General features: G+C 41.1%; 1 protein-coding gene across 1 annotated transcript; it reads right to left on the reverse strand.

Moving 5' to 3' along the window:
- Positions 1–3,591: 3,591 nt before the first annotated feature.
- LOC140933266 (uncharacterized) lies at positions 3,592–17,927 on the reverse strand. The gene is made up of 12 exons (XM_073382791.1): positions 17,533–17,927; positions 16,344–16,434; positions 14,463–14,546; positions 13,163–13,264; positions 11,541–11,678; positions 10,672–10,896; positions 9,603–9,674; positions 8,629–8,703; positions 7,526–7,615; positions 6,879–6,941; positions 5,822–5,890; positions 3,592–5,728 (listed from the first exon to the last, which is right to left on the reverse strand). Exons 1-12 carry the CDS (start codon positions 17,886–17,888, stop codon positions 3,791–3,793), a joined length of 3,303 nt encoding a protein of 1,100 aa, XP_073238892.1. The 5' UTR covers positions 17,889–17,927; the 3' UTR covers positions 3,592–3,790.
- Positions 17,928–17,929: the final 2 nt, after the last annotated feature.

Raw genomic sequence — 17,929 nt, forward strand, 5'->3', positions numbered from 1 at the left:
GCTAGCCATTGGTGGTTTTGTATTTTCTGGTCTTGAATAAAGTATATGAATCAACCACTTTGTCAACACGGGAAAGGTTGTGTATGAATGTCCCCGCAACGAATTCTTGGAAAAAGGTAGATCATAGTATCAGTAGTATTAATGGAGAAACAGCGACATAACATTTTAAAGGGCCCCATAGACGCCCCTAGAGGTCCTAGAGTTGGTTCCTTGCTGACGTACGAGAAGAAATAATGATTTCCGTTACCGGCGAGAAAGCGAAACTCATGGCATGCTCAAACTTTATTTTCTTTTTTCTCGTCATCTGGTTTACATATGTATATTTCGCATAATTTTGTCACTCCGTACTCTGTATCTTGCAGATATGCAAACAGATTCTTCCCTTTTTGCGCACAATGCTTAATATGATTTCACTTGCGGCGCCAAAAATAATTTCAAGGATAATTGCTCAATCAAGATGACTCGACATATGACCGACGACGCAAACTAACTGTTCTAAGGGACGGACCATTAGAAAACTTATCGGGGAGGGGGGGGGGGGGGGGGCGGGCGAAGTACAAAAAAAAAATTCTCGCAAGGGAAAATTAAATGAAAAAAAATTCTTGCACGCCAATTAACCATAAAAAATATTCATGCTATATGGCGTAAAAAAAATTCATACAAGGAATTTGATAACGAAAAAAAATTCCTGCGGCTCGAAAATTCCCCTCCCCCCCATAACTTTTCTAATGGTCCGTCCCTAATAGTCCCTAAAAGTTAGCATGAATACAGGTCAAGTTACCTCACACGGTGGGGTAAACGTATAAACGACAGGTGTTAATGGCTCTTCTTAAATACCTTACACGTGTCTTATTTCAGATGAAATGTGCCGTTTATACGGGACCGTTTGCATCTTATTTAGGAGGTAAGTTTTCCTCATATAAATGGCCCTAATGTCGCATAGCCTGTTTATAGCCGTCCCTCGCCTCAAACAAAATCAGGGAGAAAGACACCTGTGTCGTCTGTGCTCTGGTTTCCTCGGAATGTCAGTGAAAGCCTCTTATTGGTTGTTATATTAATACCCTGACATAAGTAATTTCCGGTGTTATGACTGGTGAATGATCTTGCCGATTTTTGTCAAAAATTATAAGCGGGATGTAGGGTTAAAATTTCCGGAAGGACGATTATTTTGCTTATTCCTAGTATATTTAAGACATCCGGGCAGATGAACTGATGCGACAAGTGTTAAGTGGAATAGGAAATAAGATAATGGGTGCAGACTAAACAAATGTTGCATAACCTCGTCCATCTCATATCACGCGATTTGAAACTTGAAAATACTTGTGCGATTTGAGCTCTTCATATCTACTGAGAGATCACTAAGAACAATAAGGTAGTTGACGAATTTTAGGTTTTACGAGCTAACCAATGTTTGCGAGGGAGTTACAGGTGACCAAGCCGAGAGCGTGAGGAAACATTTCGCGACGCCGGCCGGCTTTTTACAACGAAGATGATTATGTAATACGCCCGAGTCAAGAACTGTAAAAACAAAAACAAAAACAAAACAAAAAAAAAAAACACGCTCCGACACCCAGGGGCGATTGGCAGAAATACTTAAAGACGTTCGCGTGAAAACGTTATTACAGTTGAACCTCTCTACATCGGCCACCTTGGCCTTGGGGACAGAAATAAGTGGCCGTTGTCAAGAGGTCGCCGTTGTAGTCAATGTATGGATGTTTTGTCTGCCGGGACGAAAAAAGTGGCCGTTGTAGAGAGATGGCCGTTAGGTTCGGATATGACTCTTTAAGAAACCGAGTAATTGGTAATGGCTGCAAAAAAAGGGCTCATCGAAGTCGTTGCGTGGGGTAATGTGTCTCAACAGCGAAAGATCACCCAAATAGTTCTCACTCAACTGGGGTTGATCCAGGAACTTTTGATTGGGGGGTCCAAACTTTGGTTCAGAAAGGACTGTTGAACTTTTTTGAGACAAATTACTTCTCCCCATACCCCCTCACACCAGCCACGGTTGCACGTTATAAATCCTTGGCCCCTTACGTGTACTTGAATTTTTTGGGGTCATAATTGTCGACCAGCTGAGAAAGTAGAGACGACCACGTGTTTCTCAATCTGTGAACGCCGGTCGCCAATGGCGCGGGAAATACTGCTTTGCGACCAGAGGCGAACAGATCATAGGAGGATACCAAAAATAATTACATTTCTGAATATCCTTGGAAATTAGTTTAGCGCCGCTTAGAATGCATTTCTAGACATCTAAAAGTACTCTGAATAGCCTAAAAAGTGTTATCAATGCATTGAGGAGGAAACGGACCTGGGGGTGCCCCTGGTATATGAAAGGGTAAGAGTTTCACAAGTTGAAGTATATGAAAGGTAGAGAAATCCGTCATTTCGGTTTATAAAAAGTCCCAAGAGGGCTTACAGACACATTTTATGGCTGTGAAAAAGTCGACAAATTATAACGTATTGGTTTTGTTATTTATTTATACTAGCAGTTAAAAGGAATGCAAAGTTCTCAACTAGGTTTGTGAAAGGGGTACCATTTGTCAATGAAGGTATACCGGGTACCTTTTTCTGTCAGAAATGGTATATAAAAGGAAAAATGCCCGCCCCCCACGAAAAACACTTTGTTGACCGTTCTTCAAAAAATGTACGGGGGCAATTTCAAGAAACTCAGAAATAAGACCTTAAAAGTTATAAAACTAGAACCTTACAAGAGATTCGCGGTCTGATAGAAAGCCAGTGGAGCCCTTGCAATTATAGAAACATCTCACCGCTGCGTAAATTTGTGTCTAATTGCATCTAAAAACTGTTACATGGCATATTTGGACCCACTTTCCCGCGCAACTTCGAAATTAAATAAGTAGACATATCTCCAAAACCACCCCATGGTGCAATTCGACACAACGCTGGCCAGTCTTGTCTCACGCGCGAACTTGAAATGGTTGATACCAACACAGCAACAACAGGGCAATTGCACGACGAGGTCATTTTATTACTAAGACTAGAATCCTTCAGGGTTGTGCTTTAAACGATTAAACCACAATTTACATCATAACAGTTAACGAAAAGGTCAACGTTTTTCCATAAACACCTCTGAAAATTACACTACCATTTAATAACAACGAGGACTCTTGGAACCGGAGGGCGAGACAACACCTGAAACTTTGCTAGGTGTTTACGTAAGTAAAACCAGTTCAAACAGGGAACAATTAATGCTAACAAATTCTTAAAATATATCTTCACCTTGCTCACCGTCCGAGATCCACCCGCATAGCTCTCCACGAAAAGCCGATATAAAAGGCAGGGGATTCTTTGTCAATATAACCAGTGGGTAGTTGTTGAATGAAGCACCCACGTATTAATCGACATCATAGATCATTATTGCCCCAAGTGAGAGGTAAGTGTTAATGTTAGCTTAGGGGAGAGGTAGGTGGGCAGTTTGGTAGATAATTCACATTGTATTGTATCTGTCGTGGCTACTATGAGCAGGAATCATGGGTAATAGAGACAATCCCATGCAGTAAACAATCGGCGACAAAAAGACGACACTTCAGATGACAAAAGAGTCCACACCCCTCTCACCCCCTACCCCCCCTCCCTCCAGTCAAAGATGGGGTGTTTATCGTTTCTTTCCTACGGCTAGCTCTAACAGCGGCACAATATTGCATGGCGGGAATGGGAGAGGGAGAGCTTCATTTTCCTCTTTGAAAGTCGGCAAAACGTTAGAAAGGTTCCTAATAAAAGGCGGAGTGTCTTAACTTTTGTCGCCAATTGAAGCTCAATTCATTTAAACTTAAGACGAAGAAACCGCTTTAACAGAGTCGCTACTGGGATCAGTTTTCAAAACGGTCTCTTTCTTTTGTTCCGATTGGGCGGTCACAGGCGCTTGCTTCACAGTCCCCGTTTCTGCCACTGAAACCAACTGTGTAGCACTCCTTACTGTAGAGCTCGTAGGGACAGTGGTATTAACAGAACCACTAGTCGCTCTTATCGCCCCTCCTACTGTTGACCCAAGTGGTGATGGTACCACTTTGGTTGCTGAAACTGTCGTGGTGGACAAAACATAAGTAGGTTGTGCCGTTTTACGTGCACCTTGTGCATACGCCACAGGATTACCAACCGCTTTAGCGGTTACAGTTGTTGTTCCATGCTGACTACTGGCAACGAGAACAGGAGAAGATATTACCTTGCCTGACTGATTGGTTCCTGTTCTGGCGACCGTAACCGCAGTTTGAAGACTCGCTAATGAGCCAGACGCAAGGTTCGTAACCCTGTTTGCCGTGGGTCTCTGTACGGAGGTGACCATTTGGCTCGGAACGGTAGCCGCCCGAGTGCTCTGCACGAGAGTGACTCGACCACCGGACTGTGACACTGTGGTGTTACCAGGCAGTTTTCCAGCTAATGCAGCAAGGCTTACAGGCAGCGAGGTGACAATGCTGCCAGGGACACTGGCGCCTTTGTGAGTGACCTGCACCTGCGAGCCACTGGAGGACGGTCGGACAGGATGGCTAAGAACGACTTGAGCGGATTGACCACCAGTCATTGCAGTGTTGGTTCCAGTCGGTACAGCAGTCTGCAAAGCCGAACCACTGACAAGCTTGTAAGATCCCTTTAGACCAGCTGACGATAGCGCCTGAGAAACCATCAGCTTATTACCGTCCTTGGTTAGAACACTGATGGTTGACGGCTGTGTTGCTTCGCCCGCCACTCGAGTAAATGTTTGTCGGCCGGAAGTCAGGACAGCCGATGACGCAGGAAATTTCCCAAAGGAGGAAGATGTAGTTAGAGAAGCAGCAGCAGCAGACGCTGGAACGATACTAGACGCAAAGGACGGTGCCTGCGTTGTTACAGCAGTACCTTTGAGGCTCATTACAGAAGTAAAGGACGAACTAGCGGATTGGGATAGAGGTGTTTGCCTAACTGGCGCCGATACGATGGTCCTCACGGGTATCTGAGCACCGGAGGGCACAACAGCCCCTTGTGCTGACAAAGAGGCACTGACACCACTCAGGGACACAGGGGCGTGTCGCTGACTCTGAGGTTTAATTATGTATTGCACAGTCTGCCCACCCGCGGTATTTGACGACAAAACGGAGGGAGAGCTCCCACGCGGGATGGTGATCAGGGTCTGTGTGACCCTGGCTCCAGGGTCCGAACTCTTCGGGGTTAGCGAAATAAAGGTCTGTCCTCGGCCAGCGGACGCAAGCGCGGCGGCAGAGGCACCTTGTAGGGGTACCTGACGTGCCACAGTAGCACCATGAAGCGGAAAACCAGGCAGGGTCCTCGGATGCACGGGAATTCCTTGAGGTACACTGCTGACAACACTTGCAGGTGCAGCTCCAGTCACGTGAATTATGCCCGGAGGCGGGTTTGCCGTTTTTGTCTTCGACTTGGACGTCCTTGGTCTTTTGGCAGGACTAGGCTGGCTAAGCGCAAGCCCTCCCCGACTTAACGCCCCCATAGTGTTGCCGAGCGGAAGTTTCAACATCGTTTTGCCCTGTTCTTGAACCGAGCTCTTTTGAGGAGTCGACTTCTTCGCCGATGGCTGTGACGTCAGCGTATGCTTACCCACAGAGCGCTCCATTTCCGAGCTCAAATCGCGAGACACGGACCGCTTTCTTTTCTTTTTGCGTACGTCGGCTTCATCCACATCCGAGGAATCGTTTCTGTTGTGTACACTGCTGCTGTTCATGCAGGTTAACACATTCCCTAAAAAGTCACCAATTTCATCCTAAAGACAAAAAAAGCAGACAAAATAACTCAATGGTCTGTTAAACAAACGAAGACAAATCTTCTCTACACCAAAAACGAAACATATTCATACCATGATCAACCGATCGACCATACTCTGAGTCAGGCCTTCTTGTTTCTTCTTAGCACGCGTCAAACGTAGCTAAAATGTAAAAGAATGAGATCCATTTAATCTCCAATCCTTGAACAGCTAACTATACCTATTTATCCTGTACCAGGAATTAACATTGTCAAGAGCAATAAAGGAAAATATGTTTATCTGTCAACATTGTTAAGTACTATACTAATACGCACATAATAACTGACGACACTGTTCATGCGTCTATTGGTGAACCGGCGTTCTGCGGGGAGGCCCCTTTAGGTCACAGGGCTCTCTACACATTACCTCAGTTTTGTTTTCCTCGCAGAGCACTTAGTTGCCGATCTATGGTTCGTTTTTTCTGTGCATCTTTGCGGATTCCTCTTGCCCTACCTGCCCATCCCCCAAGGTTGGTCTGTTCGTGCAGGTGAGTATCCGATCAGGATCAGTCCAATTCATCAAATGTTGGCAATCTCTTCTGAAGTTGAAATTTCTGAAAGACTGTATCGAAGTGCAGGAAAGGAGAAAGAAAGTCGTTGTGTTTACGTTCTCCACAAAACGTGAAATCGGATTCGGCATTTTCGCGTCGTAGTCGTGCGGTGACGGCAAAAAATGTACAATAAAGCGTGACGCACGTGCAGGTTGTTGTTGTTTTGCCAATCTAAACCTATTCCTTTTTTTGCCGTTCTCGTTGACGTCGCCGTCGTCGTTGCTTAAGCTTCCTAGTGGCTGCAACAGGGGTGGTTCCCGCTTGCAGGGTTGCTATGGATACCTCTCTGCATTGTGATGCCTGGGTTACTGTACGTAGGCCCCACTCCGCTAACTTTAAATCATTATAAGTTTCTGAGAAACTGCCCACCTACCCCTCCCCAAAGTCAATATTCTCCCTTAGTGAGAAGTAAGTGTTAGTGTTCGCTTAGGGGAGGGGTAGGTATAATGATCCCTAACTTTTAAGGCACCGGTTCCCAAGGTCATTGATTGGCAATGACTTTAATTTTAATACAGGAACTTTCGAAGAACAAGCCGGAAGAAAGATTCATCCAGAACTGACCTGTTCATCGGCTCCACCCACCACCAACAAACTAGTGTCCGTCTTCATCTTCTCACGCATCTCCTGCATGGAAGAAAAGAACACAGATAAAGAAGGTCAACTAAACTACTTTTACAGTCAAGGAGATGTGTGCAGAAACAGTAGTGAAGAAAAGAAACAGAAACAGTTCACTGAAGTGGACTTCAGTTGAGGGTGAAAAAGTCAAAGCTGAATCTCTGCGGAGGCCTAAGATGTAAGCTCCACCACAGCAAAATATGTTGGCTTCACATGTTGGCTTCACACTAATGTTTGTAAGCATAATTTAAGTACTCTTGGGATCTACTTTGAGTATGAAGGGGTTAAATTGTACATACTTGAACTTGACTTGAGAACTGGTTTAAAACATTGGGAGTTTAAAAAAATATAGACTGTTCACAGTCCCCTATTTTTTCGTGAGATCGTCGAGATAAAGCGCGTCTTTACCGTTAATGATGGCTATTTGATTTTCAACTGTATATGAACCGAAGTAGTGCTGACACTCATAAAAGATGGCAACCCGTAACGCAAAGCACCCGCTCTCGACGATCTTATGGGAAAATGGAGGACTGTGAACAGTGCAGTCTAAAAATAAATAAGGGGCTAGCTATAGGGTTTACAAGTAGCTGTACCTCAACTTCCTCCTGAGAGGTCAGGGTTGAGTGTGAGCCGATGACAAACAAGGTTGGAGTTTTCAGCTCTAAAAGAGGATCTTCCACTCCCTGTCAAAAATGAACAACGTTAATTTGGTCAATTTCCGTTTTTTTTTTCTAGTACAAAGCAAGCAGACAGTAAGGAGTTTAAGACGCCACGACAGCAACGGTGGTGAAAACTGAGCGTTTTTTGAACCTTGGTGTGATTATCCCAACACGCTTTATTTGCCTAATGTAAGCGAGCTCTCCTGGAGTTGAAGTCTTGAGAAAAATATCCAAGTTCAAAAAGAGAACGAGAAAATCGCCTTTGTTTGTTCACGATCTCAATACAACGTGAAATTAGGCTTGCCTAGTCCCTGTTCGGCGTTTTCCCAGTCCCTCTCGGTCAATTCGTTTCGGTGACGTATCCGAGGCGAACGGGCATTTTCGCACATTTTCGCATGGACCACGTGACCCGAAACGCTTTGGCCGCGAGGAAAAATGAGGCCTAGGGACTAGGCAAAAATTAGGCATTTTCACGTCGTAGTCACGCAGTGACGGCAACGAAATGTACAAATAAGCGTGCCGTAATGCACGTGCAGTTGTTATATTGCTGATCTCGTAAGGCTATTCACCATACCAGATAGATTCCTTACCGCCACGAAAATCATACCCCATAGGGTTTCTGTTCACTCGTAAGAACGTTCGTGGCGGCCCGATTTCTGTGACGGAGCGAAGTTGCCGGCACCGATCTCAAAAGTGGAGCATCACATATCGGAGAGGTTTTGTGCCACACTTTGGCGCAGTGTGAACACTATTCGGCCCGTCGCAGAAATAAATAAGTAGGAGCGAGGACTGGAACCCTCTGAGACAAAAGTAAATATTCTGGAATGAGGACTGGAGTTCAGTGCACCGAACCCTCTCGGCAAACCGCGCCGACGCGATGTTTCAATGTGTGGGAACGACTTGTGCCGCCCCGGACCAATACTGTTCATACTATAATGTGAGCATAGCCTTAACCTATTGCTTTTTTGACGTTGTCGTTGTTGTTGTCGTCGTGACATCTTGAACTCCCTTAAGAGAGTAAACAGTAAACAACTAACCACTCTGACTCCACTAAGACCAGTGATAGGAAATCCAAGACAGACAACAGCACAGACAGACTCCATCAGTGCAACCTGTATGGATTTGATGAGATCGAATTAAGCAAAGTTGAATAAAAACACCCTTCCTTCATAACAGAAGTACACAGAGCTGAAACTCTACTTACGGACACTTCTATATTACGGACAATCAAATCACTTGGTCTCAGAGATGTGAACTTCATACAATTCTTACATCATTTGATGAGATCGAATTAAGCAAAGTTGAATAAAAACACCCTTCATTCATGACAGAAGCACACAGAGCTGAAACTCTCCTTACGGACACTTTTATATTACGCACAATCAAATCAGTTGGTCTCAGAGATGTGAACTTCATACAATTCTTACATCATTACTATGGAGACCCCTACCGTAAGGACACTTAAATTTGTCCTTTGGGTACCACTATCAATGCGGTGTCACTGCATTAGTTTGAAAGGAAAAAGGAGGCATGCCCAAGGGGTCAAAATACTAGATGTGCAAGCAACAGGTCCCAAATAAAGTCAAACTCTGACTGCTAAGGGCATCGCGCGCCTTTTTTCAGTACAATATCTGTTTGAAGAAGAAATAAATATCATTGCCTAGAACTTTTGGGGCTCTTAAGGGATCAGTTGTGTTTTGTCAAGCACAAGAGACAACCCTACAATAACCTTTGTTCTACAATTTTTGTTTGGTTCTCTCCTGTTCTCCGAGAGGTTTTTCTCCGGGTACTCCGGTTTTCCCTTCTCGTCAAAAACCAACACTTGCAAATTCCAAATCGATCTGGAACGGACAGACACGTTTAAACAAGTTCTTAAGAACTCCTAAATGCTTCGACGATAAACAAATTAAATTTTGTAATGTTTTTACTCTAATTCCACCAGGGATACAAGGGTTTTCATAGATTCTGAACCAAGCTATACATGCACATGCATCACTGACAAAGAGTTTACCTGGCAAGATACCAAAGCACCAACCGACCAGCCGAGCAAAATAATGGGACGATTGGGAAAATGACTTCTTAACTGAAAAAAAAAAGGCAGGAATGAAAAAAGATAATGCACAGTTCAATTTGACCTGTTACCACCCCCCAGGGTAACCCCCCGGAAAAGTCCAACCCTTTGGGCTAAGGGGTGGGGAACTGTTTGGAGCAGTCCTGTACTGGGGGTAGGACAGGACACTGTCATACATGCATTACCCTTCTCTCAATAAACTATAGAAAGCGCTTACAAAAGTTCTGAAAAAGTCTCGTTTTGCTATTGTATGGAAATTACTACACTGTTCTCAAAAAGATGTACCCCACAAAAAACGTATATGAGGTCGATCTGGAGCTCCGGGGTAGGGAAATGTCTCCTTGTGCATTCCTGGAGGAGGGGAATTAACCACCAGGAGAGAAAAAAAAATTGGAACTCCCTAGGGGTATACGCAGGGGGGGGGGGGGTATGGTATTAGGTCAAATTGAACCATGCATAATTTTGATATACAATTCCAGTTTTGAGACAACGTTTTGAGTTCCGCTTCATTCTAATTACAACAGAAAAGAAAAGCACAGTGAGAGCATTTCAGGGTTTCCTCCACTGAAAACTGCTATGTGCACAGGGCACCCAAATGCTGTATTAGCTATCTCATAAGCAGTTCCTGAGTCTGGTTTACACCGCTGGTTTCAAATGTTCAATCTTGTCCGATACACGACAGTCACGTCTCAGGTTTCCATTACTATTAACTATCTTTGGGAGACAATCTTGAGTCTCAATTGAATGGTCAAGAGAAGGGAACAGAGTACTCATTTGTCGCTTCTCTTCTTTTCTAAGAAGAGTTTCAGAAACTTGAAATGTAACTGTCGCATCCTATGCACGGTGCACCAGACGAAAGACAATTGGAACCAGCATGGCAAACCGTCTTTGATCTGATTGGAATCCCTTCCCAAAACGACTCACATACAGACTCATAAACACAGGTAAATAATACAGCATTCAGGTTCCCTGTGCTATGTGGTAGCTTATTATAATGTACACATTATACCTCCAGCACTTTAATCCTGACAGCACCAATGATGTGATCAAGGCACTGATTGATGGATACACCACTTCCCCCATTGCTGGTGTGCATCGTGACGGGAACAACTTTGCCGAGGACAGAAAGTTGGTTATGCCAGAAGCGAGTTCGTTTGGATGATGTACCAGCACTTACACTTGTTGTGGGACCACTTGGTACAATCAGTAACAATGGAGTGCCGGGGAGTTTGCGCTTTGGATAAAGAGATTAGGCCTATAATTAAGGACTGAGGGCTGATGATTTTTCTTGGATATAAGAAGCCTGTGTTTTGGCTACTTTGATAGAAAAAATAGTACACTAAATTAACTTGGAATGTTCAAATCTGAGCTATAAAATTATAATTTATACTTTCTTCAATTTCTTACCTACATGTAGTTCCAAGTAATTGACAACAAATTTGTGATCAAGTACAAGCTGTGACAGTACTTTGTACTGTGCTCAAGTAAAATAGATCACACAATTCAACTGTTTGCAAAATTGAAGGCAGTGAGAGATTTTAAGCCATTCAACATAGTAAACCTTTTCTCTTCAGCATGTTTAAAAACTCAAGTGTTGATGAAATCATGTCATGGCTTTTGTGATGCTGCTGTCACTGCTGTTTTAAACAACTTGAGAAATAAACAGAGTATTTTACAATGCCATGAGAATTAGGGAAATCCTACATGCTTAGTTATAAGGGAAAGGTCTATACTTCAGGCCCTGTTTGTGCAAATGATGGAAAATTATGGAACAACTGAGCCCATTGTATCTTGTGATATCTGAAAGTGACTGTACATGTAGGTGTTGGTAGGTGGATCTATTTTCTTGAGTGAGGGAAGGGGAGTGTGGGGTGTTACCTGTTTATGCTGAGTCACCAGGCCATGTGCAGGGTCCCATGGTCTCTTTAATAGTAAGCTTAAGGCCTCTGAACTGGCTGCAAGTCCACGGCGCTGACTAGATGGCTGTATAAGCATGCGATCAACAAGGGTTGGAATCTGCAAATAAGCAACCATTTTTGAGCAAACTCTACACGTACATGTAGTCTACAGGGCTAAGAGTTAACTTGAGTGCTTGGTCACCACTAAGGTCAACATCCATAAATTCTAAGTTCAAAATAGCTCAAGTCAAAATAAACTGGGCTTAGAATTTCCTCTAGGCTGAGTCACCGCTTAATTTAAATTACGCCCTCCAAAAATGGATCATTAATTTATATAATAAATTTATAACTGGTGGCTTGCACCTCAAGAGGAAGCCCTCCATTCTTAATTTCAAAAAATAAGTCTATTACTGAGTTGTGTTGTCAGAGTGATTTAAGTCAATAAAACCACAATGGTGTTTAGATATATCCTGAGTGACTGGGGCAATCTAAAAAATCATAAAAAGCTTTGAATTTTGCACATTAATTGGAACTGAAATTTTACTAAATTAATGAGGAAAGAAAGGACAAAAGGGAATTACTCCAAGGAAAGACATTGTATTTTTGACACTTCCTTTGTACACTTCTGAAATCAGACACCAATCACTGGTTCAGGCAACCAAACCATGGCTTTTAGTGGCTTGGGTCACTTTTAACCCTTTAAGCCCCAGTATCCACATACAAATTCTCCAAACTGATCTCCATAAATTTCCTTAAAGAATGAGTTGAGAGAATTTGATAAAAGATCAAGGCATTTTTACTTGGGTGATGGTTCTAGTAATTCTCATAACTTATCTGTTGACAATGTATGAATATTATTAGGACAAAATTGATCTTGGTCACTATTGGAACTTAAGGGGTTAAATCGTCACTAGCAACCACAAGAACCACCTAGTTTTAATCCCTGACTTTTCTGTCTTGTCAATATTATCATGGCGAAGACTTCTGTTTTAAGGTGTTGTGTTACAGCCCCTGGAAAACTCCAAATCTCACAGTTTCCAAGAAAAATATTATCATTATTGACTTAAAAATTAGATCAGTTCTAGCTTATTTCAATCAGTAGCACTATAGGAAAGAGCAGGGAAAATAGTCAAGTGAAATTTAACTCAAGACATCTGACCGCCTTTGTATTTATCTGAGTATTAATGTGTCATGCACAAAAAGTTAATCAGCTGTGAAACAGAGGCCTGTTTCTCCAAAGATCCGCTACCTTTTTGGGTCCAGAAAGCTGTTTTATGTTTGCTGTGTTTTCATTCAAGATCAAAGTTTCAATAATTTTGAAGCTGAAACAATAAAACTATCAGTTGACAAAGCAAATTTGCCCACTTTGTGTGCTACTATTCACCAGGTCTTGACTTTAAAATTTGGCTTCAGGCCCGAAACGTTTGCGGGCCTTTCGAGAAACAGGCCCCTGATTTTTAATGTGATATCATAATGAACAATTTCAATATTTTCACCAAATTAGTTTGGCCTCAAGGAGGAAATAAATTTTAGGATCAGTTGGTATTGGTTCAGGCTCCAGGAAATGGCCCAGGACAATAATAATAATTGATTTCAACTCACTTTGGCTCGCAGAGTCTGTAGGACATCAAGATAGCAAGCCAACAAGGGAATACTTAAACCATCTAGCAATGTACTGTGGAGCCATTTCATCAAGTTTGTATCCTACAGAGGGAAGAAACAAATGTTGGTCACACAACAGTACATTAAACAGAGGATCAAACTGCACACACTGTGTAATACCAACTCGGAATTAGGCTTCTTTGGTCCTTCGCAATAATATCTATACCTGGCATACCATGCACCTGAGCCTCATCTTGTAGAATTTTATAGATCTACAGCTGCTTTCTGACTATTAGAATGCCTGGAAAATAGGTTTAGATAAATTCTGCTGGTAAAATGGCTTATTCTGCCTGTGGGCAGTGCTCGTAAAAATAGCTTATTCTGCTCAAAATTCTGCTCAGACACCCTTATTCAGCTTGAATTCTGCTTGGTATCCAAAAAAATTTCGGCCCTTCAGGCTGTACATTAATTTGTATTTATTTTTTGCAAGTATAGAAGGGAACCTGACCTCTAAAAACTAATTAGGCATTCATTATGGGTACCAAAAATTGTCTTTCATCTTACTTTTAATGTGAGTACGTTGTAGGTATTAAATAATCAAATTAATAACAACGTATTTTCCATTTTGCTTTTTATTTAGTTTTAAACTTTTCTTACAACTGTTATGCATATCATTAGTGCCACTGATTTCCTATTCTGCTCAGATTCTGCTTGAAAATGCCTTATTCTGCCGGCAGAATGCGGGCCTCAAAAATTGTTTATTCTGCTTGAAATTCTGCCCCCAGAATTTATCCAAGCCTACTGGAAAAGGCTGAATCTATTTTCAATAATTGTTCTTTAAACCTTATTTGTTTATTGGGTGAAGTTTACGGTAAAAATTTACAGTGTGAGACAGGAAGGGATGGGTATTAACCAAAACAGTAGTGAGCTTGAACAACAACGACAGCAACAGCAGTGCAAAACTTAACTGAAAAAGTGAATTTGTGCTGGTTCAAACTTCATCACTCTCATTCAAACTCTTTTACTTAATTGTCAAATGATTTTTTCAGGAGTTGAACTCTAAAGGTCTGTATCTAAGTTCACAAAAAGAAAAAGGAAATGGATTGTTGCCTTATGTTCACATCCACCATAAAATGTGAAATTAGGCATTTTCACATCGTAGTCGTGCAATGACGGCAAAGAAATGTACAACAAAGTGTGATGCACATGCAAAGTTGCTGTTTTGCCTATTGATTTTTGTCATTCTCATTGCCGTCATCATTGCTTGAGTTCCCTAGTAACATTATGAACATGTACTCACCCATTCTGAGTCACTTAAAATTTGCCTCATTCTTTTTGTTGCCTTATCAGTTGTAATACGTCTCATGACTGGTTCATTTGGAAGCTGCGGAACAATAATAATGCACATGTCTTAGCAGTTATTCAGGGTGCAAAGAAAGTCAGTTTTACAGCTTGCCATTCGGGCAAGCTGTAGCTAGCATGTACTAACCCAAAAGTCATTTCAATTAGCCCAATAAAAAATTTGACGAGCAGGATTGATTACAGTTCTTCTGTTATTCAAATTTCTAAAAAAATATCATTCGCCCATCGGGCAAGTTAAAAACAGAATTCACTAGCCCGATAGCAAAATCCACTAGCCCCGGGCTATCGGACACCACTTTCTTTGCACGCTGGTTATTTGAAATTGCCAATGAATCTAGGAAAAAGCAGAAGTTAACTTCTCAAGGAGCATTGTGTGGCATGATACAGGCATCATACATGTACAACAACCACTCTCAACAAAACAAGTGGCAAGAAATCAATGATCAGATTTACATTTCTTGGGCAACATGAACATCTTACAAATAAAAAATAAATTCCTCACTCTCATTTCATTTTATTCATGGACAGTTCAGTCACATTCTTTCAAAGTAAGTTGTTAAGGTATTAGATCTGCTACAAACCCTTCAATTTGAAAAATTTATTTCTAAAATAATAATTATTAAGGAATTTTGCAAAATAAAAATTACACAGTCTCTCAAGCAAAAGCTGAGCTTTCAGAAAATTGATATCCGAGCTGTCAATTTTCGCACCTAAAGATGTGATTTTGATTTATATCAAAGGCTAAAAAAATAAAGAATTGCATATTTCTGTCAACAACGGAAAGTATTGCATTGGATTTCAGCCATGTGATTAATAATATTTTCCAAAATAACTTTCTTAGATACTAACTTTGGCGTTCATTTTCTGGGCATCTACATGCACTAAACAAAAAATTAAATGCTTCATTTTTGGAATTTGATTTCAGGTTAAAAGTACATAATATTTTCAAATAAGCGATTTTATAAGCATGATCAATATTTTTGACTTTATAGCAGTTCTAATAACCTTAAAGCAAGGTTTTTGTTACAAGTGAAGTTTTTCATAGCAATAAGCCAATGAGAAGAATGTGGCACGTATTCAAAACTTATTAGAAAAAACTTGCAGGTCTCCAAATAACGGTCAGTCAATGGACAATGTGCGGCCAAAATGGTGACTTGACCGGCCAAAAAATTCACTCGCTAGTCCTGCTGACCAGTGACACACACGAGCACTTTCTCAAGCACTCTCTCTCTTGAACAACAGCCGGATTCCCACTTTTAAAACTTAGATTTTGTGTCTTTGTAAAAGTACTATCACCCTCAAAAATAAAAAAGTACACAAGGATCAGTAAACTTGTTTATCAAATATTTCTGGCTGGTCAGAAACAAGACTTGACTGAGCGAGATTTTCTTTGGCTGGTCGCTGTGCCAAGTCACCGTCCGAAAATACCTTGAGCCCTGAACTTCGTAATTTGTAATCTACAACACCCAGACAAGTACCATTCTATCTCAGACAAAAGTGAGAAACTGGAACTTTTTTTACATCTTTCTGTCTTACATGATATTTGCAAATGATTTATCATATCTGTTGTCAGTGATTTCAGAAATTTGATTTTGAAATCAATACCACCCTCAAATAAATGCTGCCCATGAATGATTACCACACTGGAAAACTAAAAACTTAATGAATGTTGCAGTGAATACAGTTATTGTCCACCTAAGCCTTGACCTAGTTTTGTTGTGTGTGCTTACTTATACTAGAGCAGAAGGCAGGAATGATCTCTTTGGATCAAGAGTTAAGGTGTAAAGAGTAAGTTCAATGTACATGTACCAAGGCTTACCCCTTCATATGTTAACCTTGACAGTCTAAGATTTGAAAGGACCTTTATGACTTTGTCAAACAACACATTTTGTTTACTTCCCCATCCATTCCTACAAAAGATAACCATTTACCGGTAATCAGTTATAGTGTAAGTAATTAATCCTAAGCTATATGTTCTATGGTAAGACAACTTTTATTGTTTGCGTTAAAAAATAAGCCAAAAGGCATCAGTTGTTCAAAAAGGGCATAGTGGTGTCCATTGTATCAATATTGATATACAGTGGATAACACCATTGGTTTCCCTAAGACTTATTCCATGGGCAGTGATTTATCCAATGGATAATAAAATCCAATTTTTCAACAACTTGCTGCAGTTCTAAAAAAAATGTTTCCTATATTACGTTATTTTAGGGGCACAATAATTGTTGACCTAGATGTACCCTTCTCCTTTCCATTCTTCATTTTTTTTCTTCTTTTTGTGACAAACTGATCTAAATGTAATGATCATTTTACTGTACTTTATCATGTGTTTTAAACTTTTTATGACTCAAGCTTTAATGTTTGTCTGTGATTTATTCTTGTACTATCTATAATGAAATGGGAAAAATAAAATGAGATGACATGAAAAAGAATTTGAACCTTCCCACACATGTAATAAATTTCTTGTTCTTTGTATTTGCTGTCAAGTAGCTAAAGTCTATTACATAAACTACGGCGTTTGGTCCCAAGACTGTCAAATTTTGATGGGCAAACTGGCAGAGGCCAAATTTACTACCAAGCAGGGCAGATGCAACAATGAAGCAAAGAAGCATAAGCCAACTACGACACCAAAACTTATTTCAGCTTCTTTACATGTTTAGGTTCAATTTTATCCTTGGTTTAGATTTAATTTTCTTTTGTTTTTTGGGTATGTTAACGTATGAGAATGAGTTTGAAACAAAGGAAAATAAAATTTAAACCAAGGATAAAATTGAGCCACAACATACACGATACACGTGTGCAGAGCTCATGATTCTTAAATCCCTTGTTACAAATTTCTCAAAGATAAAACGCAAAAACTTGAGCAGACTGATGGATACCTCCGGTTAAGCAGTACTTCAATTTTCCTTCTGACACTAGTTGTCAAGTCACACGTGTTGTAACGTAAACTCAATTTAAACTTAAACTTATTTCAGCAGTCAATAAATATATATAAACCAGAAACTTACCTTGAAATTTGCTCTTCCCAAGTATCCGGGGTCTTTTTACTCGATACAGTACTTACATACTTCTCGCACTCAGCCATCACTGCTTTCGCCTTCGCAGTATCGTACATAATACTTGCATTACACGAAGATGCAGCCGGTTCGCACACATCAATATCATCTTCAACCCTAGGTTGAGTCACTGACAACTTTTCAACGTCTTCTCGGGGAAGAAATAATGTTTTGACAGGGCGTACTTTAGATGCATCCGGATGTGCAGACCAGGGTTTAGCGTATGAATGATCAAGGAGAATGATATCGGCAAGATATTGAAGATCTCGTTTGATTCCTCTCTCGTTGAAGTGCGAAATGGACGACATCTTGTTCGCATGTGGATTATATTCCCAAAGGGAATAGTGGG

The sequence above is a fragment of the Porites lutea genome, chromosome 4 (assembly GCF_958299795.1).
Source record: "Porites lutea chromosome 4, jaPorLute2.1, whole genome shotgun sequence".
Lineage (NCBI taxonomy): Eukaryota > Metazoa > Cnidaria > Anthozoa > Scleractinia > Poritidae > Porites > Porites lutea.